Source organism: Cordyceps javanica, chromosome 6, assembly GCF_051103115.1.
Source record: "Cordyceps javanica chromosome 6, complete sequence".
Classification (NCBI taxonomy): Eukaryota; Fungi; Ascomycota; class Sordariomycetes; order Hypocreales; family Cordycipitaceae; genus Cordyceps; species Cordyceps javanica.
The window spans coordinates 2,191,012-2,218,215 of NC_139300.1; the positions used below are offsets into that span (position 1 = coordinate 2,191,012).

At 56.3% G+C, this 27,204-nt stretch overlaps 8 protein-coding genes across 8 annotated transcripts; 4 read left to right on the forward strand and 4 right to left on the reverse strand.

Annotated features, from left to right (window-relative positions):
* Positions 1-51: 51 nt before the first annotated feature.
* V2A60_009099 (NAD(+) diphosphatase) lies at positions 52-1,470 on the reverse strand (the record flags this gene model as incomplete). Its single annotated transcript, XM_083260367.1, has 2 exons — positions 52-752; positions 840-1,470. The coding sequence occupies 2 exons, from the start codon at positions 1,468-1,470 to the stop codon at positions 52-54; spliced, it is 1,332 nt and encodes a 443-aa protein (XP_083116493.1).
* A 2,534-nt stretch (positions 1,471-4,004) lies between these two features.
* On the forward strand, positions 4,005-5,314 carry V2A60_009100 (PQ loop repeat-domain-containing protein; the record flags this gene model as incomplete). The annotated part of the gene is made up of 4 exons (XM_083260368.1): positions 4,005-4,063; positions 4,136-4,158; positions 4,245-4,387; positions 4,424-5,314. 4 exons carry the CDS (start codon positions 4,005-4,007, stop codon positions 5,312-5,314), a joined length of 1,116 nt encoding a protein of 371 aa, XP_083116494.1.
* Positions 5,315-6,863: 1,549 nt separating this feature from the next.
* On the forward strand, positions 6,864-7,689 carry V2A60_009101 (protein transporter TIM23; the record flags this gene model as incomplete). Its single annotated transcript, XM_083260369.1, has 2 exons — positions 6,864-7,532; positions 7,615-7,689. The coding sequence occupies 2 exons, from the start codon at positions 6,864-6,866 to the stop codon at positions 7,687-7,689; spliced, it is 744 nt and encodes a 247-aa protein (XP_083116495.1).
* A 1,370-nt stretch (positions 7,690-9,059) lies between these two features.
* On the forward strand, positions 9,060-10,802 carry V2A60_009102 (uncharacterized protein; the record flags this gene model as incomplete). The annotated part of the gene is made up of 4 exons (XM_083260370.1): positions 9,060-9,379; positions 9,445-9,622; positions 9,743-10,087; positions 10,317-10,802. The coding sequence occupies 4 exons, from the start codon at positions 9,060-9,062 to the stop codon at positions 10,800-10,802; spliced, it is 1,329 nt and encodes a 442-aa protein (XP_083116496.1).
* A 595-nt stretch (positions 10,803-11,397) lies between these two features.
* On the forward strand, positions 11,398-13,605 carry V2A60_009103 (uncharacterized protein; the record flags this gene model as incomplete). Its single annotated transcript, XM_083260371.1, has 2 exons — positions 11,398-12,966; positions 13,084-13,605. 2 exons carry the CDS (start codon positions 11,398-11,400, stop codon positions 13,603-13,605), a joined length of 2,091 nt encoding a protein of 696 aa, XP_083116497.1.
* A 562-nt stretch (positions 13,606-14,167) lies between these two features.
* Positions 14,168-16,201, reverse strand: V2A60_009104 (uncharacterized protein; the record flags this gene model as incomplete). The annotated part of the gene is made up of 1 exon (XM_083260372.1): positions 14,168-16,201. The coding sequence occupies one exon, from the start codon at positions 16,199-16,201 to the stop codon at positions 14,168-14,170; it is 2,034 nt and encodes a 677-aa protein (XP_083116498.1).
* Positions 16,202-19,015: 2,814 nt separating this feature from the next.
* Positions 19,016-20,301, reverse strand: V2A60_009105 (insulin-induced protein-domain-containing protein; the record flags this gene model as incomplete). The annotated part of the gene is made up of 2 exons (XM_083260373.1): positions 19,016-19,411; positions 19,477-20,301. 2 exons carry the CDS (start codon positions 20,299-20,301, stop codon positions 19,016-19,018), a joined length of 1,221 nt encoding a protein of 406 aa, XP_083116499.1.
* Positions 20,302-22,106: 1,805 nt separating this feature from the next.
* Positions 22,107-26,448, reverse strand: V2A60_009106 (P-loop containing nucleoside triphosphate hydrolase protein; the record flags this gene model as incomplete). The annotated part of the gene is made up of 8 exons (XM_083260374.1): positions 22,107-22,796; positions 22,867-23,700; positions 23,776-24,714; positions 24,778-24,924; positions 24,978-25,257; positions 25,316-25,972; positions 26,090-26,277; positions 26,353-26,448. The coding sequence occupies 8 exons, from the start codon at positions 26,446-26,448 to the stop codon at positions 22,107-22,109; spliced, it is 3,831 nt and encodes a 1,276-aa protein (XP_083116500.1).
* Positions 26,449-27,204: the final 756 nt, after the last annotated feature.

The following is a 27,204-nucleotide window of genomic DNA, read 5'->3' on the forward strand; positions in this document are numbered from 1 at the left end:
GCACGTCCCCCTTCGTCCTTCTTGATGTACAATTACTACTACAAAAGGTTGTCAAATCTTGGACGCGCCGGTAAACTTGCCATCGACGACGGCCTTCATGAGCTGGTTCGCGATGGCCTGAGGCGGGGGCACGCGCAGGTCACCGTCCTTGTACTCTGGGGGCGGGGGTCCGCCGAGGGCGCTGCCGCCCCTGGCGAGGGCGACGCGGACCTCGTCGAGCGTGAACCAGCGGGCGCTCTCGAGCTCGCCGTCGTGGAGGCGGATGTCCTCGCCGCCGGGGAGGGCCTGGGCGACGGCGCCAATCATGAGGCTGGAGGGGTAGGGCCAGGGCTGGGTGGAGTGGATGACGACGCGGCCGACGCGGACGCCGCTCTCCTCCCAGACCTCGCGGCGGACCGTCTCCTCCATGGACTCGCCGGGCTCGAGGAAGCCGGCGAGCGCCGAGTACCAGTCGGCGGGCCAGGCGGCCTGGCGGCCGAGCAGCACGCGGCGGCCGTCGGCGGACAGCACGGCCGCGATCATGGTCGGGTCGGTGCGCGGGAAGCACACGTTGGAGACGCCGTGGCGGGTCGGGCAGTCGTCGCGGGTCAAGGGGCCGCCGCTGCCGCTGCCGCCGCCGCCGTTGAGGTCAGCGGGCGGGCAGACGCGCTTGTAGCCCCCCTGGATAGAGAGATTGCGGCTGCCGCAGCCGGCGCAGAAGCGGTTGCGCGTGTTCCAGTCAATCATGGACCGGGCCTGAGCGTACACGGAAGCTGTGGCGGGGAAGAAGGGAGGGAGGTGTTAGTCGAGGCTTGCGGAGAAGGACAAGGGGCGGCGGCGTTGCCGAAGTTTTGACGTACCGTGCTCGGGCAGCAGCGCCATGGCGCGCGGGTTCGTCTCAATGGACCAGCCGCGGGCCTCAAACGACTTTTGAAAGGCCTCGGCCGCGTCCTTGTACGAGTCTCTCGGGGTGACGTCAATGGCAAAGTACGGCTGCGCCTTGACGGTGCCGTGCGCCGCGGACTCGATCTCGACCGTCTCGGCATCATCCTCGTCTGCCGCCTTGGCCGGCGTCGTGGCGCCGCCGCCGCCGCCGCCGCCGAGACCGGCACCACCTTCAACGAGGCCGAGGAAGACGACGAGCGGGGTGGTTCTCGTCGAGTCGAACTGGGCAACGGCCGTCTTCTCGTCGAGGGCGAAGGCGGGCTCGGCGCCGATGAGGGGCTTCACGTCGTCGTAGGAAAAGGTGGCGAGGCGGGCCTTGTCGACGGCGACAGCGGAGAGGTTGCAGAGGGCGACGTAGCGGGCGGCCGGGGCGAGGGCGGCGCGGCGCAGAAAGGCGGCGTCGGCGCGCAGGAAGGAGTAGCGGTTGAGGCGGGTGCCCGAGTAGTAGTTGACGACCTCGTGGCCGAACTTGCGCGTCAACATGGAGTCGTCGTCCTGGAGGGCGGGGTTGACGGGGAGCGTCACTTTGACGGGTGGTGACGGCATGGCTGGGGAGGAAGAAAGGGGGGTGGGTGTGACGAAGGAGCAGGAGGAGGGAAAAGATTGGGCGTAGTTAGTTGGTAACGGTGGTTGCCGGTGGGGGTGAGAGACTTGCGGTCCGAGTCCAAGGACCGAGGATGGTGGGGGTGAGGAGGGAGCTGTCGTGTAAGCTCTAGTAGGTTGGGGCGTGATACTGGTTGGTGGTGATGATGATGATGATGATGATGGCGATGATACAATGGAGACGAAAGTTGTGAAAAAAAAAAGTATCAATTAGGTAGATTCTACGATTTGGACTGTCAAGCAGGTATGGGATATCGAGAGGAGAGAGAATAACGGCATCATGGGGGCGGACTTTTGGTGATGGGAGGGGGCCGGCGGATGAGTAATTGAGCGTGGGTTGGATAGTTGGAGACGTACTCAGTAGGTTTGAGTGGTTGCGGGGAGGAGGCGGAAGCGGGAGCGTGGAGAAGAGTCCGATGGTGGTGGTGTGTGGCGGTGATGCGGCGGTGGCGGTGCTGCGGTGGTGATGGTTATGGTGATGGTTATGGTGATGGTGGTGGTGATGATGCGATACCTGGTCATGGTGGGTGATGTGCTCGGTAAACGAAGCGAAATATGAACTTGCACCTCCTTACCTTGCCTAGCCAGGTCCTCATTCAGGCCAGCAAAATGGATGACGAAGTTGCGCAGACAATGAAGTATGGTCATGTGTCTTTTTTTAGACTACCAAGATGAACTCTTTATCGATACCTTCTCCCGTCCTCTCCCGTCCCAGGCACAAAGCCCTTTGTCCCAGGGCGGAGAGCAAGCTAGCTGAAACAAGGCAAATGGCCGTCTTTGATGGTTGGCAGTCAAGTGCATCGGGAGGCAGGTAAGTTAGGTAGATAGGTAGCCAAAGTTTGCATCTACATGTATGTACCTAGAAAGGTAAGTAGCCAAGGCACGAGGTTCAGCTGGGGAGGTACGAGACCAAGATGAGGGGTACGAGAGTGTGCGCACCAAGTGAGCTGAGCAAGTGAACCAACCTGTAACTTTATATATATTGCCAAGGTTTTTTGCTCGGGAATTGGCAAGTAAATTACCCGACACTCACGGAGAGCACCCGACAATTGTGCCGTCGTCAGCTCCTCCCTGTCAATTGTACCTTAACTAGTACTTAGATGAGTGCCGAGTATCAGCGCCCGTAAGTACAGATTACTGATACTTGGATACGGATTGCCCAAGTACTTACCGAGTAACTACTTACATAATCTGCAACTACATATGTGGGAGAAGGCATGCTGCAAGTACTTATTCAACGCCGGTCGGTACCAAGGTTCTTGGGGCCCTGTCTACTTAGACTTGGCCATGGTACCCAAGTCAGAAGGTACCTGTAAGTATAAACCTGACATGGTTACTGACGCATCTGTGCTGTTTGGCATATCATTGAGCCATGTCACGGCCAAGGGTTGTCTTCTTCTTTCCCCTTTTCTTTCCTCCTTGAGCAGGGAAGATCCTTTTTTTGGTTCCAACAGAAATTGAAACCATCGCAACAAGGTTTATAGCATCTAATATTATAAAAAGGAAATCTATCCCAGACATGCTCTCCCCCCCTTCTATCCCGTAGGTACTTGGTTGCTTGGGTACCTACTGGTAAGTACATGGCGTATCGTACCACCAGTGACCACCCATCAACACCCACCCTCCCGGCTACCCGGGTCGCAGCCCGCTACTTACTTGGCAGCCTCGTTCCATGGTGTTTGCAGCGGGTGAGAGGTGCGCTGGCCTGACGAGTCGAGTCCCTTGCTTGCAACGCCACCAGAACCAAGCCAAGCCTCTTGAGCCTCTTGAGTGACACAACCAGGGGACAACCCGTTCGTCCCACCCCTGCGCGCCCTGCTCGTATACCGAGCCATGTATCGGTTCCTTGAGCTGGCGACGTACTCAGTAAGTAGGTAAGTCAAGTACTTACTTGCCGACTACGGAGTACGGATTACTTACTTAAGTACTACTTACTAGTAAACCTACATAGGCACCTCCAGTAGGACTCACAGTGTCTCTCAGTAAGTACTAAACGCCTCGTAGGTAGTAGGTACCTGCTGAGCTGAGTTAACCCTTGCTAACGTAGTTTAGGTACCGCTAAAAACGGAATCGACGCAAAGGAAGGGGGGCAAAATTAAAGAATAAATTAAATCTAAAAAAAAAATCAAACTTTCTCTCTCTGCCAGCCAGCTAGCTGCCCCATTTCGCCCCATCTCGTGCAGCTTGTATTCGTCGTTGCCTGTGCTAATTTTCTACTTGCTCGGTACTACTTCTTCTCTCCTGTCCCTCTCATCTTTTCTTCTCCGGGCATGATTTCAAATTCGCATTGTCCCGTCTCTGCCTTGTCCACCTCGATTCCGGTTTCCTCTTAGCAGTACTTTCCTCTGATCGCATGACTGCCCTTCTCTAGCTCGGGTATACGTGCACGAGGGAGCATTGCGCCGCATCACCACCACCACCGCCCATTCACGATCCTCGGCTGCAACTGTAACGCACGCCGCCACCGATCCGACGTCATGGCACCGCCGACCTCGACTTTTCACCTCGATGTCGAGGCCATTTCTGGCATTTGCGGGTACGTCTCCTACCTTTTCCATAATATCACAGACTAAAAACATCAATTTTCCCATTCTGACTTTGCGCCTAGATCAATCTCCATTGCCTGCTGGGGTAAGCTGCCCTCTCAATCCGTTTCCATCACCCCGCCTCTCGTTCGTCCGATACTGACAACCAACCCCCCCCTCGCTTTCTCGCAGTCGTCGTCTTCTCTCCCCAGATTATTCAAAACTTTCAGCGCGGCAATGCTGATGCTCTATCCATCCAATTCATCATTGTGTGGCTCCTCGGCGATGTCTTCAACATTATCGGCGCCGTGATGCAAGGTGTCTTACCCACAATGGTAAGTTCATGCATGCCAACGCACTGACTGGTGTAGCTGCGGCACGTGCTCACCACATTCTCTACCTCGCAGATTATCCTCGCCATTTACTACACTCTGGCGGACATTGTGTTGCTTCTCCAATGCTTTTACTACCGCGGCTTCACCTGGAAAGACCCCGCGCCTGCCCCCAAGCCTAGTAGCGGCAGACCCGACGAGCGAACCGCCCTCCTCGACCCGCCTCAGGAACGAAGAGGCTCCGACTGGACTGGCCTCTCACCAGCAGTGCCGCACATTTCCGAACCTTCCAAAGAGCCGCGTCCGGCGCCGACCGTCTTTCAGACCATTCTATGGAACTCCTTGATTGTCCTCATGGTCTGCGCCGCCGGGGTACTCGGCTGGTTCTTGGGCGAGCGTGCCAAAGGGCCGCGCGAGCACCAACCCGAGCACAGCAACGACACGCTCGAGTTCAACAAGGTCGGCCAATTCTTTGGCTACCTGTGCGCGGTGGCCTACATTGCGTCGAGGATGCCCCAGCTGATCCTCAACTATCGCCGCAAGACGACTGATGGCCTCAGTATGCTCTTCTTCCTGTTTGCCTGCCTTGGCAATATCACCTACGTGCTTTCCATCTTTGCCTTTGAGCCCAAGTGCGGCGAGAAGCGCTGCAAGCACGGCCAGTCAGGCCAGATTTACGGCCGGTACATACTCGTCAACCTTAGCTGGCTGGCCGGTGCCCTCGTGACACTCTTTATGGACTTTGGCGTGTTTGCTCAGTACTTTATCTACAAGACGGATGAAGACGAGCAGTATCAGTCAGAGGAGGACGACGAAGAGCGCGCGGCAGAGACTGCACCCGCCAATGGCCACTTGAACGGTAACGGGCGCCATGCAGAGACTTGGGACCAGCGACCTCTGCTACAGCGCAATGATTCCAACCAGCGCTGAACCTGCATTTACGCTTTGCTTTTTGTTTTTTGGTGTTTTCTTCGAACCATGGTTCTTCTTCTGTTCAAATTGCATACACGACAAAATTTATAATGATCTAAGATATGGGAAAAAATAATGACAAAAAAAAGGGGGTTACGGGAGGTATCCTTTGTTTTTCTGGCGTTGGGGGTACAGGACTATATCAAGACGGATCGGGTGCAACCTGCATTGTCATCTGACGCACGCGCATAGTGGCGCTTGTATAAATTATGTTTTTGTTTCTCGAGGAAATTTGCACCAAATTGACATTTTTCATTCTCCTCATTTCTGCTGATTATGAAAATTATGCATACATGATCCATGTGCAAGGTTGAAAACTCTGCCTTTGGTACCAGTATAATAGCCAGACATGGGTAAAATTCTCTGAGCTCCATCTCCAATGTCGGTTGCCAGTGGCAGACTGCTTGTCCCAAAGCAGGCTAGCGCCCCTGGTCAAGCTGCCCCACCCACCGCAGAATAAAAAGCTGTCTGAGCCGCGCAACTTTTTCAAACTTTTCTTCCCTTTCTTTCCTCATCATCAGTAAGGGTTATTTCTACACCGTCAAGTGTTTAAATAATTCACGGAGGCTCCGCATACACTGCGGCTTGACTGAGGGCTACCCCATTTGATTCCCTGTGGGTTTTCTTCCGTTCCCGGCCACCCAGAGAAATAGTGATCTGCCTTCCCAATCAGCCATTTTTTGCCGTCACCTTTCCACCGAGGGCATTTGACTGTGGGCGGATCCCGACATTCCATCTACCGAACGATTTATATTCTGTGAAGGATCTGATGAGTCCTGCGAATCACAATACATACACCGTCTGTACGATCTAGTTTAGGAGGAAGAGTAAAAAAGTGTCGTTGGAGGTGTCTGGGTCTCGAGAGATTTCAGAGGAGCAATTCGGACACCGTGAGCAGTATACCTGTAAATTTTGATGCCATCCCAATATCACCGACGTACTCTTGCGGGACTGTCCATCGGTACGGTTTCTCAGCGCTGTTGTAGCTGCGAGCTCGGTTGGATCTTCCCGTAAAGCGAGATTGAATGCCATTGCGAACGGCTTCATTTTCATTCAAGGCGTCATACGCATTTCCCGGTCGTCCAAAATCTGAAAGCCGCCGTCTTGGTCGGATTTTTTTGGGGGGATCACGTGCGGTCCTCCAGCCGATGGCGGCGCCAGTAAAGTCTTTCCCTTAAGAAAAGAGAGAGCAGCTCATTAGCGGCAAGACCAGGGGGCTTTGCTAATCGCGCGGGCCAGCTCGGGACGCTTCCAAAATTTTCTACTGCAGCCCATCTCATCCTTATCGCCTCAACTTGTCCGTTGTCATCCACAGCTCAATCGCGTCCCGGCTCTGCGACCCACGACGACGACCAAGACGACGACAACGACGACAACGACAACGACACGGCCCTATTCTTTTCCTTCTTCCCGTCGTCCTCTCTTTTAGTTTCTTGTACTATCCCCATTGTAATTGATCCGTTGTCCTAATATCCCGCCCGCTACGGTCGTTGCCGCGCCCCCCATCATGTCCTCCCTCTGGAACGCCTTCTCCGGCGGCAACAAGCCGCAGAAGCAGCAGCAGCAGCAGCCTTCGGAGCCCACGACCACGTTTGGTTCCTCGCCGGCCGGCGCCACGACGACGACGACGGCGGCGGCGTACGACCCGACCGAGGGCCAGGGCGTCGAGTCCTTTTTGCAGAGCACCGCCTTTGCCGACCCGTCGCAGCTGCACCCGCTCGCCGGCCTCAACAAGGACACGCTCGAGTACCTGTCGCTCGAGGACTCGGCGCTGTCGGACCTCCCCGGCGGCCAGTCGGTGATACCCTCGCGCGGTTTCACCGACGACCTGTGCTACGGCACCGGCACCACGTACGTCGCGGGCCTCGGCCTCGGCGGCGCCTGGGGTCTGCAGGAGGGCCTGCGCAAGTCGGCCGGGCAGCCCCCAAAGCTGCGCCTCAACGCGACCCTCAACGCAATCACCCGCCGCGGGCCCTTCCTCGGCAACTCGGCCGGCGTCGTCGCCATCGTCTACAACATGACCAACTCCCTCATCGGTTACTGGCGCGGCAAGCACGACGCCGCCAACTCGGTCGTCGCCGGCGTGCTGAGCGGCATGCTCTTCAAGAGCACCCGCGGCCTGCGCCCCATGCTCATCTCGGGCGGCATTGTCGGATCCGTGGCCGCCACTTGGACTGTACGCGCGCACCTTTAGTTCCTCTTTTGCCTTTGCTTCTTTGTCCTTGCCGCTAACGTTTCATCTTTCTTTTCTCTTCTAGATTGCGAGGCGATCCATCTTCTCCGTCCCGGAGCCCGTCACCTCGGCCTCGTCTACTGAGCTCGAGACTCTGTAATAAGGAGCAAGAAGAAAAACAACAACAGCAAACACACGCCAACACACCTGCAAGCACGCCTGCAAATGCTACGAAGAAAAAATAAACCGGAAGAATCAAAGGTTGGCTCATCACTCGAGATGGCATGTACCTGCAGAGAATGAATTCTGTCACGGCTCCTCTGGGTAATTATATTATTATTTTTATTGCAAGTGGTCTTGTCTATTTTGAAGGACCACTTTGTACACCACATTTCTTACAAGACGGATTAGAAAGGGAAAAGAAAATCAGAAGAAGGAAGGATGGACAGATGGACGGATGGCCTCTGCTGGAATGTGATGGCCGTGGAATGATTACAAACTCTCCTCCCCCAAATGAGGTGTCTCTTTTTTTTACCCGAAACACTGAACAAAACAATGTACATTAACAATCTGACACGGGTCAGCGAGCATTAGACCATTCGGGCCACGGCGTTGGTCTTCAATTACTACCTACTATTCAAGCCAAAACTGCTGGGTGTGAATGACGGCTGAGGATCAAGTGACTGTGCCTTTGTGCATCAGTTACTGCAAAGCTGGGCGAGGCGGTTTCCCGTTGAAAGTTTGTCTGTCTCTTGTGGCTGTTTGGGCCAGCGGCCACGACAGCGTTTTCGGTTTTGCCAGCCTTGGGAAAAGTTGAGTTGAGAGGGCGACTTGGTCTCTCAGGCGCAACAAACCCTCCTCTGCCCAACAACCAACCCTCCATCCTCACACCCCCCCTCTCCCCCTTTCCACCCCGGCGCGCCTCTTGCTTTTCTCGAGCCAGCCCAGCATGTGCAAATGCTTCCCTTGGACCTGGACGGAATACGAGGATCCCCTTGATCGTATGCCGGAGCAGTCGGCATGGGTGCACGACGGAGCATCGTGGCAGCTGCAGCAGCTTGTAAGTGGCGGTTCTGTTTCTACTCGATTTTCCGCTCGAGCACTCCCATCCGGGTGACAGGCACTTCCTTTTCTCGCATGTTTCCCTCTTTGTCTCCTCATGACTGCTTCAGAAAGTTCTCAGCAGCCCTCCTCATTTTCGGCCAACCGCCGGGCCTCTCTGTCTGTCTGAGCGAGTTGCTGTGCGTTTGCTCTCCCGTCCCGCAGAGGACTGTCGTCGTATTCCGTTTTCATTTTGTCCTTCTTTCTGCACTCAAGCTCCCCCCCCCCCCCCTCTCTCCTTCTGCCGCGCCATCTTCTTGGCTCTTCTGTTTGTGCGTCTCTTCTTCTTGGGGGAGGGTTATGCCCATTCTGTTGGCCTTTTTCAAATCCTGTGCCTACAACGTCGCCCTCGCCGTCTCAAAGTTACTCGCGGCGGCTTTGCCCATACAACATCATCACTTTCGTCTCGCTCGCCGCACACCGCCCGTGATGCCAGACGTCGACGACCCGAGCAGGATGGCGCGCAAGGGCAAGGAGGCTCCCGTCCCGCCCGGTCTCCAGCACGCCAAGCACGTCCGCTTCGAGGCCAACGGTGGCAGCGGCGGCTCCTCGACTGCGACACAGTATCCTCCGCCGCCGCAGGCCACGTCTGCACCCAACAGCCCCAGTTCCAGCAAGAACCAAGCAGCAGCAGCAGTAGCAGCAGCAGCAGCAGGAACACCGCTGCCGCCGGGCAAGTCTCGGAGCAAGCGTCGCAGGCCGCCTCTTGTCCCCCGGCCGTCGATAATCAACCCACGAGCTTCCCGCAGGTCGGCGCACCGCCAGGTCAATTCGGACCCGGGCACTGGTACACCAGCGCTGACCCGCGCATGAGTCTGAGCCAGCCGCAGCAGTACCAGCAGCTGCCTTCAAACGGAGGCGTCATGGGAGGCGGGTTCTGGTCGCAACCTGGCGCCGTGCCTCTGTTTGCAAACGGCGCGCCAGCTGGCATGCACTATTACCCGGCTGCCGTTTCTCCTCACTTTACTGCCTTGAACAACATCTGCCACCCGGTATTTCACACCCTTGTCCATTATCATCACCATCATCATCATCACTACCATCATAGTCACCTTCTCCCCCCTCCTCCTGCTTCTGCTCCTGTTTCTTCTCACTCTTATCCTCTTTCAAAGTTGCATCACCGCCCCCTCTGCCATCACAAGTCCTCTGTTTTCATCCCTGGTACTGCTGCTGCTGCTACTGCTGCGGCCCTGGACAGCAACAACATGGCCAATTACCAAAACGCCGGTCCGCCCAATTCCGGCGTCAACTTTCAACCTCCGGTGCCCGACACCACCTTTGGCCCCATACCTCATGTCTACATACCTCGTTTCGATGCGACGCACGCGTCGGGTCATCCTGTCGGTCCTCCCTTTTTGCACCTTGTTCACGCTCCAGCAGAGTATCATTGCCCTCCCTCATTCACCGTCATCATACCAAAGACGTTTTACACCGACGGCTTCAACTACTATGCAAGTGTTCCTCGCCAAAGGAAAAAAGGGTGTGCAGCGGCAGATGGCGATGAACAAGCCAAGTCTGAAAGCTCTATTGGCTTTCGAGTGAAAGTTTGACATGGCTCGGCTTTTAAGCAAATGCAGCTGCTTTTCTGCGAACTAGACACCTCCCCGCCCCGCCACACACAGCACATTTGATTTTCCTTCCACACTTCATGTATAAAGAACCGCACGTGCTAACATGTTTTCTTAGCAGCCAGCCTACAGCACCGTGCCCGTTGGGCAACCGGGCTTCGTCGTTGCCCAGCCGCCCGTCATGATCCCGCAGCCCATGGCCGCCCCCGGGCAGCAGCCTGTCTTCCTTGCCGGCCAGGCCCCGCCCGGCTTCATTCAGACAGCAGCTACGGCGCCGCCGCAGGTCATAATGGGCGGCGGTGGCGGCGGTGGCGGCGGAATCCCCGTCATTGCAGGTAATAGTGGCTTCCCCCCCGACGTGTCTGGTCTCGGGCGCACCCAGGGGGAGGAGATGCTGCGGCAGCTGCAGTTTGCGCACGCCAACAAGCTCTTTGAGCCCCAGGAGTTCAAGCCCGCAGACGACGACCCCTCGCGCTTTTATTATGTTCGTGAAGTTGACGGGAATTGGACTCAGCGCAACAGGTTTACTATTGACCACATGGGAGACTGCCGCTGGTACGTCACCGACGAGGGTTGGTTCTATGCAGTTCGATTGCCAGACTAGGTGAGTTGAATGGCCCCGGAACGCAACGACATATCCACTTACAAGTTTACTATATGCAGGCGTTGTTTTTCATCAAGAAATTACATGTTGATAAAGGAGTAAATAATGGCTCGAGCCGGTCATTCAGGCTAGGCCCAGAGTGCGCAAGAACGAGAAGTAATGGTCCTGATGAAGACTTTCAAGAACTGAGGAGAAAGGGAGCCTGGGTGCTATCCGTTTATTTTTGCAAATACTCTATGAGGATGAAGGATACGCAGCACTGATTTTTTATAAGAAAAAAGTACCATTGAGCATGGATTGCACTCGTTAAACCCACCCGTTTCCATTCCATTTGGCGTACAACAACTGCTCTTGAATGGCGTGTTTCTTTGTGCAAAACTAGATCCGTTTGTAGTCCTCATGGCTGCCAGATCTCTATCAATCAGGCCAGACTGCTGCCAGCTGGCAACCAAACTTGACGAACGGAGCAGCAGTAACTAGAGCTGTAGCAAACTTGTCCTTCACTGTAACTCTTCTTCTTCTTTTCTTGCCTTTGATTCAGCATACATGGATTTCTTCTCGTCATGTCATTGCTATCGCTCAGGCACCCGATCCGATGCCTCGCAAGAAAAATACCGGTCCTATGCTTTTTTGCGAATGGGTCATTGGCGGCCCGTTGCCAGGCGCGCGCCGCGCGCTCAACCCGAAACCGAAGCCAAAGCAAAAGCCGCCGCCGCCACCGGCCCCTCCGGGGCGCGATGTGATTCGTGTAGAGGTGACGACAGATGACGAAAAGGAAGAGGACACGCTCAAGATTACCTTTCCTCGCTCCAGCAAGGCGGCGGTCGCGGCCGCCGAGGGCGTCGTTAAGAAGGTCCGCTTCGAGGATGACAAGCAAGGCACCACAGCCAAAAAGTCTTCCATGAAACAGCATAAGACACAGGTCAACGGCGAGGAGTCTGACAGCTCGGCCACACTGGCGGAGAGCTCCTCCGACGGGGAGGAGTCGGCCTCGTTGGACTCGCCGACCTCTTCCTCCAAGGACCAAGTCAAGAAGGATGTAAACGGTAGCAAGGCGTCCGCCGCCGCCGCCGACGGCGCTCAAGAAAGCGAGAGCGATGGCGAGCCGCACCCAACGTGCAAGTGCTCGCGATGCGTCAAGAGGCGCAAGAAGCACAGCGACAGTAACAAGGCCAAGGACAGCAGTAGCGCGAGTGAATCAGAGGACAGCAGCGCTGCGTCGTTGTCGTCCGACACGAAAGAGGGGAAGTCCAAGCAGAAAGGATCAAAGGAGAAGAAGGAGAAGAAGGAGAATAAGAAGCAGCAGTCCAACAATAAGGATAAGAATAAGGGCAAGAAAAAAGATAGCTCAGACGCCGACGACGAAGCTTCCGAGTCGGGCAAGGAGGCGAGTGACGAGGGGCCGGACGAAAAGAAGCCCGCTGAGACAAAGGCTGACAAGAAGAAGAACAAGGGGCAGAAAGAAAAGGTGAATGAGTCTGCGTCAAAGAGCGGCTCACCACCGACCAGTGCCGAAAGCAAGAAGCCCTCTGCTTCCCAGGCCAGCAAATCGGCCTTTGCCTACCCCGAGGTGTTTCCCGGCCCGCACCCGCGACGGCCCAACCTCATCGCGCCGATCCGGGCGCAGGTCGTGCAGACCGAGGACGTGGTCGAGACGCCCGACGACCCGCCGCCCAACGCCTTCTACGACCCCGCCTCCAACATCATGCGCGTCTACTACGGCCCCGTGTACGGCAACCACAACCCGCAGGCGCGATCGCTGTACCCGCGCCGCGAGGCCGCCGGCCGGCCCCTTCCCGTGGGCATGCCGCACCCGACGCAGAACCCTTACTACTACGGCTTCCAGAACGTGCCCGGGTACGAGCACAACGGCATGCCGCCTCCGTGGGCGGGGCCGTGGAACGCCGACAGTGGCGCGCCGTTTCCGCAGCAGCCGCTGCCGCCGGGGTTCCCGCCCTTCATGACGAACCCCATGTTCCAACAATATCACCAGCAGCAGCAGCAGCAGCAGCAGCAGCAGCAAGGTCAGGATGCTGCGGTCGCTGCGGCAGCGCAATACAACAAGGGCGCGTTTAGTAAGAACAGCCCCGTGGCAGCCGTGGCGCCGAGCGTCAGTCAGGCTGACGACAAGACTGGTGGGAACAATGTCCTACTCACAAGCAAGGTACGCTGCAACGCCCCCCTTCTGCTCATTGAATCGGGACCACGGGGTGAAAGAGCATAGGCCCCAGAAAGGAATATACGAGAGGGAGGCTAACGTGGTGATGTGACACAAAAACAGATTGACGACAAGAAGACGACCAGTCCGTATTACACGCCCAGTAAAACGGCCGCAGATTTACGTAGCAACGGTAACAGCCATCGCAACAGTCCAACCCAGTCCGCCGCAGCCGCCGCCGCCAATACCGAGGCCAACAACAACACCTCTGGGTGGGATAACAACAACAGCGATAATGCCCCGGTACCGTCGTGGGGCGACAACGCCGCGAACAATGGTGCCAACAGCAATAACAACGACAACAACAACAATAATAACAATAATAACAACAACGATAGCTGGAACACGGGCGGTGGCAACAACGGCAATGGCGGTGGCGGCGTCGGGGACAGCTGGGATAACGGAAACGGTGACGGCAACAACGGAGGAGGAGGAGGAACGTGGGACGGTGGCGGGCCGGTCAGCGAGCCGCCGCCGGCAGAGACCAGCAACGTCATGCCGGGCTCGTGGGATGCGATCACGACGACGTCGTGGGGCGACCCGAGCATGGCGCAGAGCACCAACGGCGCCGCCGACACGTGGTAGGCGAGAGAGGCGGCGAGAGAGTTTTAATAACCGAACATGTTTTCCTTGTTTGTCTTTTCTGAAAGCAGACCGACTTGACAAAAAGATGCTTTTGGGATAAATACATTAGCATTGGGCAAAGGTGATTTATGTGTACATGTGTAATTGTGTATTGCATTCTTCGTGACCGCTCAATGATCAAAAACTCGGAGAGTTTTCTTGTTTCGTCTCGTTGCTGTGTTTCCTTCTTCTCTCTTGCAATCCCAATGGAATAAATACAGCAGATGGGTAGGTAGGTAGTAGGTATTATGTACAAGATAATTGGTGACAACCAAAAGGAAAGCGAGGCCGGCCCGCCCTTTTTCTTCTTCTTCTTCTTCATGTGCGTGCTCCGTGACGTCGTCGCTGTGAAAAAGATGGAAGCCCCAAGCAGGCGAAAAGAAGACTCTTGACAAGGAATCAGAGAATATGAAAGATTAAAAAAAACAAAGGTTTCTCCTTATTCTCATTCCGCTCACAATATGGAACACGAATTAAATGACCTGCAGAAAGTAAACATGTCAGCGAGTTTACTTGGTTCATTTCAGGCGGCTCGGCCATCGCCGCCGCCGACGCGACTGACGCCGCTGCTGCTGCTGCTGATGCTGGTCGCGTACCAAGTCTTGGTCTCCCACTCAATGATCCACCGGCAGCAAATCTTGAGCCTCTCGCGCACGCTGGCGGAGCCGAGCAGGCGATACTTTTCGGCGTCCTTGACGGGGAGGACGCTGCCGAGCCACCAGGGGAACACGGAGGGGTCCTGGACGGGGCACTCGCCGTAGATGGCGAGCATGCGGTCCGTCATCCAGGGGACGCTCTGGTCGCGCATGCGACGAACAAAGTCGGTGGCGAGCTGCATGAGGTCGTGCGTCGTCATGGTCTCGAGGCTGGGCACGGTAATGGGCGGGGGCGGCGAGGACGTCGTCGACGTTGTCGTGCGGGAGGCGCGACGGCCCCCGCCTCCATCTCCAGAGTCGTGATCGCTAGCGGCGGTGGCGCTGGCGCTGGCGTGGTCGTTGTCGTTCTTGTCGTCGTCGTCGGGCGACGTGGGGAACGGAAAGGGAGCGGCGTCGGCGGCGGCGGCGGCGGCCATCTCGGCGGCCTCGGTGGCCTCCTCCTCCTCGAGGCTGATGTCGTCGATGCGCTCGACCGAGGACACGGCGTAGCCGTCGAGGGCGCCGTGGCGGACAACGCGGAAGCGGGACAGGCCGACCGTCTCGATGAGGCAGCGGCCGTCGGGGAAGAACTGGGCGTTCTCGATGCGCAGCAGGGTGCCGAGCTCGTGGAAGGCGGCGTCGCCGGCGTGGCGGGGCCGGCGGGGGAGGACCATGCCAAAAGTCTTGTCGCCCTCGAGGGCGCGGCGGACGAGCAGGCGGTACCGCGGCTCAAAGACGTGCAGGAACGTGGGCATCTGCGGGAAGGCGAGGGTGCAGATGAAGAGCGGCGTCTCGAGGTCCCGCCGCCGGGCGGCCTCGTCGGCCTCGATGGTGACCTTGCGGGCGGCCAGCTCGTCGGCCCACAGGGTCTCGATGATGCGGGCGAGGCTCGCGTTGGACGGGCAAGACGCGCGGTTGAGCAGCGGGCTGATGGACAGCCGGCGCCGGCAGATGGGGCAGTAGCGCGAGTGGTCGAGGATGCGGTGCAGGCAGGACCGGCAGAACGTGTGGCCGCAGCCGGTGGTGAGGGGGTCGTGATACAGCGCGTAGCACACTTGGCAGTCGAGTTCGGAACGGGTGAGCTGCTGGGCTCGCGCCAACGGAGACGATGCTTGCTCGGCGTCGTCGTCGTGGTGGTCGCCCTGTTTGGCGGGCTCATTTCCAGTCGCTGTATGTTTTCTATGAGATTGATGATGGGTATGCCTGTCGTCGGCGTCATCCGGGTGGTGGCCTGGGTCGGCGGGCATTGATTGAGAGAGAAGGGTCGAGGCAGGGCTGTGTATTTGACTTGTGGTGGTGGCATGAGTTGGTTGGCTGGCGACGACGGTGGTGGGAGCAGCAGCAGCAGCAGCTGTTGCTGCTGTTGGTCCGCGCATGTTCATGGCCTTGCGGATATGGCCGGCCAGCTTGTTGAGGGTGACGTCGATGCCGCAGTCGCCCAGCGTGTGCTCTTTGGCGCACGACTTGAAGGGGCAGCGGAAGCCCTCGAGCCTGTCGTCGACGGCCGGGTAGGAGATGCGGCTCCGGACATGGGCCGGGGGGATGCAGCGCTTACATATGGTCCTGCCGCAGGGTAGGGTGACGGGCTCGGTGAAGAGCGTGTCGCATAGTTGACAGTGAAAGAGGTGGATGACGTCTTTTAAGAGAAGAGGTGAGCCCGAGGCTGAGGCTGATCCCGGCGCGGCTGCAGAGGAAGGAGGATGGGGAGGAGGAGGAGGAGAGTTGGATCCTGGGACGTCGACAGCAAAGGGCATCTTGTCTGCAGGTTGCGATGCTTGGGGAAAAGGAAACTCGTCTGGTTTCTGAGACGTGTCTGCGGAAACGGGTGTCGTCACGCCGGGCGCAATGGGGCTGGTGGCATTGTGATGGAATTGAGGATCGAGCCGGGGGGAGGCAACCTGCCGCGAGGCATCCGACGACATGAATTTGTCGGCAAGCAAAGGGGTGAGCGAGTGAGTGAAGGGAGTGAGTGAGTACGTAGGCGCGCCCGGTTCCGCGGGGTCAGGGAGGAAGCGCGAACGGCCCGCCCGACGAGTCAAGATCGGAGATGACTGGGGTCGCAAAGTTGACAGTTTCCCGTATACGGATAAGAGGTTGGTTGTCCCAAGGATGGCGCGCGGCGCCGGGGGGGTCCCAGTGGTTGAGAGCGTGGACACAACTCGGCCGTGGCAGGGTAGGTCTGGTTGTCGTGGCCGAGGCACCAGGGTTTTCGTCGAGAAATATAGAGAGAGAGAGAGAGAGAGAGAGAGAGGAAGAGACAGAGAGTGAGAGGAAGAGGACAAAGAGAGAGAAGAGGAGAGGGGGGTAACGAGTTTCAAGATTGGAAAAAATAAACGGTTGGGAATTTCGAGGCAGGGGAATCGGAGAGTTCAAATTAAAGAAGCCCGCAAGTTTATCTGCATGGGCGTTTATTATTGAACCGTGGAGCAATGTGGAGGCAGAATGTAGGCAAGTACTGGTAAGTAAGTGTTTGAGGAAGATGTGTTTATTCCTCTTGTAGGTACTGGCGGCGGGCAAGCGGGTTGGCGGCGATGGCGGGTGGACAGAGAGGCGAATTTGGAAGGGGGGGTGGGAGGAGGAGGATTATGCCACGGGAAACTGTTTCAATAATGGCCCTATTTTTCTGCTAGTTGATTGTCTTGATGAGCAGATGGGAATAATAAAAGTTGCGGGGAACTTTTTTTTTTCTCTGTTTTCCTCTGCTTGTTCCTATAAAGAGACAAAAAAAAGACGAAAGAAATTAATGAATGGTGGAAAGGAAAAATGCCGAGCAAAGGGGAGGTGAGGCGATGCTGGTTTGCAAAGAGGCGCTGCAAAGGGTTGGGCAATTGGAAAATAAATTGAAAAAATAAATTGAAAAAAATAAATTGAAAAAATAAAAGTAAGGAAGAAAGAAAGAAAAAGAGTCATGCAAAAAGCGGGTGTCGGCCTTTTCCTCGCATGACATCGTCGACTTATAACACCAGCTAACTAGCTTGCCTGCAAAGTAAGGTACCTAGTTAGTTGATCAACAAATCCAGACAGACAAGACCCTGTAAACCAACTAAACCTACCAGTAAAAAAGGGAAAGCCGACCGCTAGCCATTCAAACGGTCTGTCGGTGGCTTTTTTGCCTTTTTTTTGCACTTTTATTTTGGAAGAAAAAACGGGCACGAGAACGGGTCAATTCCTGCAGCTTGTTCTTTATTTTATTTATTTTTAATTTTATTTTGTCAATTTTCCCAGCAACGCACAAGACAACAGGAGGGTTTGGTATAGTCGCCGTATCCATCGTGTCTGTGCCAGTGCACATGCGCCAGAGTTTTGAGAGTGTGACGGCGAGTTCTGATATCCCCTCCACCCGTAACTAATCAACCACTACAACCATTGATTGTTTTTTTTTTCCTTCTTCTTTTTGGATACAACTACCTAGGTACCTCGTGCTTTATAATCCGTCAATTGTCCATTTTTTTTCCTTTTTTGTTCTTGCTTCTACCACCACTACCCCCCGTTGAGACGTTTTGCGCGCCGTTGTCGGTTGCTGCTGGTGGCTTGACGATGATGCTTACGATGATGACGATGATGTCGACGTTGCCTTTTTGGTGGAGGCTTATTATGCCATTTTCGGTCATTGTCTTTTGGTAATCAGACATTTATTTGTTTTTTTTTTCTTCCACATACTACTTTGACCCCCCCTCTTCCCACACCCCGCTCACGGGACCCCGTCTTGCCGCGCCGACGACATTCGGACTTGTCCTTTCAAAAGGGTCTCTCTCTCCTTCTGTATCTTATTAGTTACAGACCGAGACCGTGTCATTGGAACCGAGCGCCGCTACTACACCTAACCTAACCTAACCTAACCTAAATATACTATTCTCCAATTAAAGGTCTCCCCGCCATCTAGGGTAGCCGTCTTGCTCACCATCCTCAACCATTAACCGTCTGCGCTGCAATTGCCTCATTTTTCTTTTCTCTTCTTTCCTATTTACACGTGTATATATATTCATGTACATATCGCTTTTCCCTCCCTCTTTGTCCTCGCAGCAACATCTTGCCATTTCCACGTAACCTACATGCACATATTGCCCTTGTGCCCACAGCAGGCCAGATCCAACTGTCTATGATGTCATGCTGGGCGGGTCGCTGCCTTTTTCCCGCCGCAACCTTGTAACCAGGCTGCCAGGCTGCCGACGGCGGCTTCTCTTACAACTTGCTTGGCTGATCAATGCACATATATACGGTTCTTGTCGGCGTCACATGCACGTCGCATAATGATGGTTTTTATTTTATTTATTTTTATATTTTCATCTTCTTCTTGTTGCGTACTTGTTCTTCTCTTGATTACACATGCAATCCCGCTCTGTAGCCCCCATAATTGGTGCACCATCCATCATCCCCCACTCCTTCACTTGCTTTGTCTCGCAGTCAGTCAACCACTCAGCCACCCTTTGTGGACTCTGAAACGTACATCCCGCTCCAAAAATTATCATGCCATTACGGTAAATCAGAAATAAAAACATTGCTGGGCCCCCAAAGCAGCTCGCTCGCCGCCCCCGACCATAGAAAACACATACAGGGTATCTGACATGCCTGTCCACAAGAAACCATGACCGCCCGCTATTCCTGTAGCAACAAACCATTCCAACCACTTATATCCCAGGATGAAAAGAGAAAATGAAAAAGAAGACAATATCCCAAGCCCGGTATACAAACAAGCAAGAAAGAAAAAGACAAATCCACAAATTGCCATCCATGATTCATCGCACGCCGCCCCAACGGCCCCTACCCGCTGCCGTGCGTCCCAGAAACAGCCGTCGTCCAATGTTGCCGAAGCAAAGACAGCTGCAGAATAGCACGCTCAGCATCCACACACCCGTCTCAATGGTCTGATTCTTGGCGACGAGTTTATCGGCTGCCGCCGCGCTACCCTCGCTGCCGGTGCCGTTGGCCGCGCCAGCGTTGCGCAACAGCTGTAGCGTCGGCGTCGGCATCATGTCCGGGCTAATGCCCAGCAGCAGGAGGGAGCCCACCAGTCCAACGGCCGCCGAGAGTAAAAATCCGGCTTTTGAACGGTCAATGAGCCACCATAGCAGCGGGTTGGCGAGGGCTAGCGTCGCTGAAATCTGTAGCGTCGAGTCCCATGCAAGTTTACGCTACACGTTATTTTGTTAGAACAATGAGCGGTCTGCACGGCTGAAAAGGCCCCAAAATCACTTACAATGGCAAAAACGATGCCGACAAACGCGCCAATGGCGCGCATCACCAATGCCGAGTCCAGCCCAGTGTCAACAGCCTTGCTCGGAGCATTCTCGCCGTCTGCCACGGCACAATCCTCCTCGCCCTCGGAATCACCGAAACGAGCCTCCCACACACCGTCAAACCAGGGCAGCAGCGAGCCCAACACCACACCTGCCACGCCCCAGGCTCCCAGGTACGCAGAGTTGGAGCCAGGCGCCGCCAAGCCGTCGCCGGCGGACATCTGATCCTGATCGTGCAGGCGAGTCACGAGCGCGCCGTAGCCTAGTCCCAGCACGAACAGCACCGCCGTGCGGGCCGCGATTTGAACGCTGCTCATGTGCGGCGGCACGCGGGGGATCTCGGCGCCCTTGTACGAGGACCGGCGGCGGTCGAGGTGGGCGCGTTCGCGCATGAGCGCAAATGTCGGCTCGTCGATGTCGGGCCGGCGGATGGGGGTCTGGGCGCCCATGCCCCAGGGCGAGTCTTCGACGTCGTCGCGGTCGCGGCTGCCGCCGGCGGTCGGGGAGTAGATGCCGTAGAGCGTCGACGACGTGAGGTTCATGATGGAGGCTGGGCGGCTGATGGCGGGCGAAGCGTGCTCCGAGGTGTCGCCGCCGCTCCTGTTCCACGCGGCGAGGGCCGCTGTGAGGTGACTGTGCAGGCCTGGCGAGGACGTGGTACCGATGGACGAGGTGGCAACCTCAGGCGTCGCTGTCTCGTCGTCCGTGGGCGTTGCGCTCTGCCGGCGGAGAGTAAAGGGCCGTCGGGGGACAGGCCGGACCAATAGCGGGCCGTCGTCGGACATGATGGATGTGGCTGTAATTGGGAAGAAGGAAGCGAAAAAGGCGAAACAGAGAGAGAGAAAGAGAGCGCGAGAGCGCGAGAGCTATTCGGGAATTTCGAAGTGCAGGACAGAGGCAGAGACAGGATGGTCCGTCGCGTGCCGTTTTGTTGGAGGGTCGTGCTGCCAAGCAAATCGTCGTCGTGTTCTGGCGTAGTACCGCAGGTGTCAACGGGAAGAGAGCACTGCAGGCGGTGGGACGATTGATGAGAGAAGCTGCAGCGAAATGTGCGTTAGCACCACGAGAAAGAGAAGTTGTGACGGTAAATCTCGAGCGGCGTGGGACTGGCGGCAAAATCCCAAAAAGCTAAAATGACCAACGGTCACGTACCTGGCAGGCAGTTCGTAGCGTTGAGTCCGGTGGGAGCCGGCGGCGGGCACCGAGGCTAGCAAGAAAATAACACGTGCAATAAAACAAGGAAAACAGTATGGTTAAATGCAGCGCTTGCAGACGCTTTGGCAAGCAAAAGGAGATGTACGATGCAAAGGAAGTCTGGTTCAAAACGGGAGCGGAGACGACGAGACGACGATCGGGGTGGCATTGGCAAAGGGAATCTGAGACGAGGAGCCCTTATTAACAGGCCACTGACGATTCGTCAACAAACGAGCCCGCTCTGGTTAGGTACTTGGCTACCTCTGCCTACTGGTAGGTACATGGCTACAGTGGCTGCAGCTCCACTACTAATACTCCCACCAGCGGCGCGCCACCCGTGTTCAAGGTGCCTCCAAAGTACCTATACTTTTCTGGATGGGAGGGGGCATTTTCCGATAGGCCCTAAATAGCATAGTGTTTTTGACAATAATCTCTTTAAAGTAAATGGTAATGATGAGAAGTTTGTAGGACAAATGGCACTTTTCTTTCCCAAGATATGTCAAGGGTAGTTCCCATTAGCAACGTGCCTGAAAACATGGCAGAATACGTGAACACGCCAGAGGTCATGTCAGGATACCTCCCCCCCAGTAGCTTCTACCTACCTAGGTAGGTACTAAGTAGGCGCGAACGTGCCACCGGCCGTCGGAGTACTGGGGCAGCAAGTCATTCGGTAAGTACTGTAGGTAGCGGCTAGGGTAGGCATGTCACTAACGCATGCAGCGAGTAGCATCGAGGCGGGGAGGCGGGAGAGGAGGGGGTTGTTTATCAAATTTGATAAACAACATCTGCTGTGCACGAGACAAACGGATAAGATTAAAAAAAATTAGATGAAGAATGGTTAAAGTCAACAAACGGAATACATGCTGGATCCAAATACTATGCTGCCCGTCCATATATCACCACGACGGCCTTGACAGTGCTGGGGCCTGCGCCACAGCGACTCTCGAGCACCAGCCTCACCACCAACAAAAAAACAAAGTGCGGGGGAACATAAGGCATGCATGTCATGGGGTCTTTGTTAAAAAAAAAATGCCTGAGCGGCAGCGGCCAAGCTGGCTGGACCACTGAAAGAAAATGTTCCTTTGTATGATTCGTTACAACATCAAGTCAGCTGAACAACATTGGCGTCCCCTCCTCCAAGCAAAAGGCAATCCAGTCAGGAACGTCTGAATTTATCCTTCCCGCATCGAATCCACCACCTCTCCCCGCAATTACGATGGGATCGACTAACTAGTTACTGGTGTGTGTGTGTGTGCAGCTTGTGTGTGTTTGCCCACGATCAACAAGTCCCAGGATTCGGTTAAACAGAAGAACAAAAATCGATTAAATTGAATTCAGCAAAAGAATTAAAAGCTAAGTGTTGATCTAGTTTCTCCCAAACGCCTGTTACCCATGTCTAGTCCAAGTTTTGCGCCTCGCACATCTTGCGATACATGCCGCCCCTGGCGATGAGCTCCGCGTGCGAGCCCTGCTCCACGATGCGCCCGGCGTAAAAGACGCAGATGACGTCGGCGTCCTTGACGGTGGAGAGCCGGTGCGCGACGGCGACGGTGATGCGGTCGCCGCGCCGCGCCGCCTCGGCCAGCGCGCCCTGCACGACCCGCTCGCTCTCCGTGTCCAGCGCGCTCGTCGCCTCGTCGAGGAGCAGCACGCGGGGGTCGCGGACCAGCGCGCGCGCGATGGCGATGCGCTGCCGCTGACCGCCCGACAGCTGCGTGCCGTTGGCGCCCGCCGCCGTGTGCACGCCGTCCGGGAGCGACGCGACAAAGTCCCACGCGTTGGCGGCCCGGAGCGCGGCCTCGATGTCGCCGTCCGACACCACCACCGCCGCACCCTCCGCGCCGGCCTCGGGCTCGTCGATACCGAGCGCGATATTCTCCCGGATGCTGCCCGGGAACAGCGTCGGCTCCTGCTGCACCAGGGAGACGGCGCGTCGGTACAGCCGCGGGTTGAGGCTGCTCAGCTTCCTCGAGTCAATCTTGATGCTGCCGCTCGAGGGGTCGTAGAACCGCTGCAGCATGGCAATCATGGTCGACTTGCCGCAGCCAGAAGCGCCAACAAAGGCGGCGAATTGGCCCTTTTTGATCTGTGATTCAGTCCATGTTAGTGTTACGTGATGCGAGGTCGGGGGGCTGGGGGTTCAAGGTTGCACATACTTCAAGATTCACGCCCTTAAGAACAGACGTATCCGGGCGCAGGGGGTACGAGAAACGTACATCGTCCATCGTCACTGGTCCCGCCGCGCCGGGCCCGTTGCTCTTGTTCTCCTCCGTTTCCTTGACGGTAGGCTCGAGGTCGTGCAGCCAGAACAGGTAGTTAGCCGCGTTCTTGCCCTTGGTCAAACTGGTGGAGAACTGGAAGAAGAGCGCCGTGGCCTGGCCCGAGTAGAAGACGCTCATGAAGGCGACGAAGAAGTTGAAGAGCGAGAGCTCGCCCATCGACAGCAGCCTGCACCCGTACCAGAAGCCGAGCGCGAGGAACCAGTACTCGATGGACTGCGTAAAGGCGAACCAGATCATCATGGAGAGCAGCGGCTTGAGGGAGCCGGCAACGGCCTGGTCGAGCTCGTGCGTGTACCGGGCCATGACCGTCTCTTCGATGGCGAGCGACGACACGGTGCGGATCGAGGTGACGGCCTCGGAGGCGATGGAGGCGCTCTTGGCGTAGCGCTTCGACAGTTGGTCGTCGAGCCGCACGTCGAACCGAATCTTGAGCCACCCGGACGCGAGCAGCGGGGGCATGCCTGCGCACACGACCACCAGCCCCAGCTTCCAGCTGTACGCAATGGCCAGCGCGCTGCAGCTGACCACGTTGAGGATGGAGACGAAGATGAGGCCGACGTTGATGCCCATGAGCTCCAGGATGGACTGCGGATTGCTGTCGACGCGACTTGTCAGAGTTCCGGTGCTGTTTTCTGGGCGGTCAAAGAATTGCAAGTCCTGGCGCAGCATGTCGTTCAAGCTCTGGCGGCGGAACTTGTGAGAGAGGGCCTGCGGCGGTTCGTGTTAGTATGCGAGATGCTGGGGGGGGGGGGGGGGGCGGGGCAGAAGACGAGCAAAGTTTACCTGTGCGATGGCGTTGGTGGCCCAGCCGAGGATAAAGTAAAAGACGAGGCAGCCAGCGGCGAGAACAATAAACATGGAGGCGAAAAAGTTGCCCCTTTCCACCATCTTGGAACCGGTCAGGGTAAAGACCTGGACAGTGTTGGCGACCAAGACAGCTTGGCCCGGGAAGCCTGCGCTGGCACCCATGCAGCCAATCATGGTCAGAATGTACGCCCAAGTGAGATCAGGGCTCTCTCTGATGAGACGTGCGATGACGGCTATCATGCTGAGCTGCTTGTGGTTGGCGTAGCTGTCACGGTTCTTTTGCTTCTCCATGCGGAGCTGCACCTCGGTCGCGTGGCGCGTCAGCGTCTGCTGCAGGTCGGCGGGATCGAGCGGATGACCGTCATTCGCCGTCTTGTCGGACTCTTCGTCGGAATCCGCGTCGGCGCTCGCCGCGACGGCCAGATTCTGGATCGAGACCAGGTTGGCGTACGCGCCGCCGGAGGCGATGAGCGCTTCGTGCGTGCCTTGCTCGACGATGCAGCCCTTGGCCATGACGACAATGTTGTCGGCCTTGCGGATGGTGGCGAGCTTGTGCGCAATGGTGATGGTCGTGCGGCCCTTGGAGGCACGGTCGAGCGCCTGCTGGACCACGCCCTCGGCGTGGGGGTCGAGGGCGCTGGTGGCCTCGTCGAGGAGGAGAACCTTGGGCTGCGAGACGATGCTCCGGGCAATGGCGACGCGCTGCTTCTGGCCGCCGGAGAGCAGTCCGCCACGCTGGCCGATTTCGGTGTCGTAGCCTTGGGGAAGCTCCGAGATGAAGTCGTGCGCAAAGGCAATCTCGGCCGCTTCCTGGATGCGCGACATCTTTTCCTCCCGAGGCGCGTCCTCCCACGGTGTGCCGACAAGACCATTGGCGATGTTGTCGTACACGGAGCCTTGGAACAGAACGGGTTCCTGAGTACTGTTAGTGTGCCCACCCATGCAATGCTTGTAAGAACAAAGGACAAAACTGCTTACTTGTTGGACGAGCCGCACATTCTTGCGAAGCCAGTTCAAATTCAGATCGGTAATAGGGCGGCCATCGAGCTTGATGGTACCTGAACGGGGATCATACCAGCGCTCAAGAAGACCGACAATGGTACTCTTTCCCGAACCGCTTTGACCCTATAGCCTGTGTGAGTGATTGTCCAGGATGTTTCTGGGTTGATCTAACGTACCACGAGAGCAGTTACCTTGCCAGCAGGAATGTGGAGGGAAAAGTCGTCGAGCACAGTGGTGTCGGGCCTGGTAGGGTAGGCAAACGTGATGTTGTCGATTTGGATATCGCCCTTTGTCTCGGTCGGCTTCTCACCAGCTGCGGCAAAAGCGTCGATGCTGGATTTCCTGTCAATGAGGACAAAAAGCTGCGAGGCGCCAGTGGCCGCACGGGTGAACTCGATCAGATATGGCGCAAGATTGGTTAGACTGATGGCAGCGATGACAACGGACAGCAAAACACTGGAACACAGTTCAGGTTAGCATTGGGCAAGACTCGTGTGTGGGCGTGGTAGCTTACGTGAAGATTTGACCCGGATTCTGGATCTCGCCTCTCGCCAGCATGTTCACTCCCTGCCAGAAGGCGAGGCCGAAGCCGAGGTAAATGATGGTGTACTCGGCCGAGAACAGGGCACCGAACAGAGGTGAGTTCTTGTTTCCGAGGCGATGGGCCTCGTGCAGGAAGGTGTCAAACTTGGCGACGAGGCGCGACCGCATCTCGAAGGCGTGCACGGTGCGGGCGCTGGCCAGGACGCCCTCGGCGAACGAGTTGGCCTGGGCGTGCGTGTCGAGGATCCTGGTCTCGATGGCGGCCTCGAGGGAGGAGATGACGCCCATGACGACGATGATGGCGGGCGCGACGCACAGGGTGATGAGGGTCAGCTTCCACTGCGTGACGAAGGCGATGACGAAGGCGGTGACGAAGGCGGCCAGGCCCTGGAAGGTGAGGCCCAGCTTCTCCGCGATGCCGCCCTGGATGAGGCGGCCGTTGTTGGTGGCCTGCGTGGCGATGGAGCCGCCCGAGCCGACGTCGAAGAAGGCGACCTCCTGGCTGAGGGCGGCGCGGAGGTACGCCGTGCGCATGTTGCGGACGATTCGGTACGAGGCATAGGTGAGAAGCGAATTGTAAATGTAGGACAGGCCGAACCGCGCGATTCCGAGATAGACAAAGTAAAGACTGTTCAAAGACTCTCCTTTGGTTAGTTTTTTTTTCTTCATTTTCTTCATTTTCTTCATTTTCTCTTCATTTTTCTCTCAACTCCATCGTCAATAGCAGGGCTGGAAAGAAACGTACGCTAGTTTGCTGGCTTCGCTCCGGAAATGGGCTGGTGTGGCTTTTCCATTGGCAAAGTCGGTCATGGTCGTGACAAAGTTGCCAAAGATGAGATTCTGCAAGGCGATGCCCGCACCCGAGCCAATCGCGGCGACGATGGCGACGCCCTGAAGCGTGTACTCGAAAGCGGTGGCATAGGTAAAGATTCTCTGTGAATCGGGGTAGTTGACTGATTAGATGTTGTTTCAGACGTAGTTGATATTGGACAGGAACATTATTCTCACAAAGTATCCATTGCCTGATGATGACGGCCGCTCAGCCTTGAGGGAGCTGTCTTGTGATGGCCGAGCCTTTTCATTGACAAGGTTTGCGTCTGTCATTTTTGGATCTTGCCTGGAGCCCTTTTTTGTGGCTGCTCAGGATTGGTGACGTGAGAGCTTCCGTGTAAGTGACCAGGTTGAAATTAATTTAGGAAACGAAGAAAAAAAGAAGAAGAAGAATCAAAGCGAAGAGGTCCAGAGAGAGGATCGGAGCAAATCTTGAATTTATACAGAATGCAACTCCGTATAGATGCAGGGTCCTTCAAACTGTGTGACTGGGAACGGTGTAACATTGTATCGTCTTGACAGGCTGGTCACGGTTATATATTAGACGCGATGACAGGAAATCACGACGACTGACTCTGGGAGCGGTCATGGTCGAGCGCACCAACTAATTAGCTCGTCAACGCAACGGATGTCGTTGCGGCCAGGGTTACCCTGGTCTTCTTGGCAAGCTGTGGGTATCCCGCCGTGGGCAAAAAAGTCTAATCGGATCCCGAGGGCGGCGCGGGCGCCTCAACCCAAACCCGCAAGACCGGGCCCGAGGACAAGAGGAGGCGAGAGGGGCCCCAGAAAAGCTTGGCTTGTCATTACCTAGTAGTACCTGTGAGTATGTGAATCACAAAGGCTTCTTGGCACGTCAACTTGGTCGCACTGGTTTCCCCAACGAGGACTGCGACGTAATCTGCCTGTTGCCCTCTCTATCTCCTTTTCTGACGAGTAAAAAACAAGTCCTTTTGTCGAATGCTTGACAGGGAGACGCTGGTATGATGGCCATTATGCTTACGATCAGGAGCTTCGTCCGAGCTTCCTCTG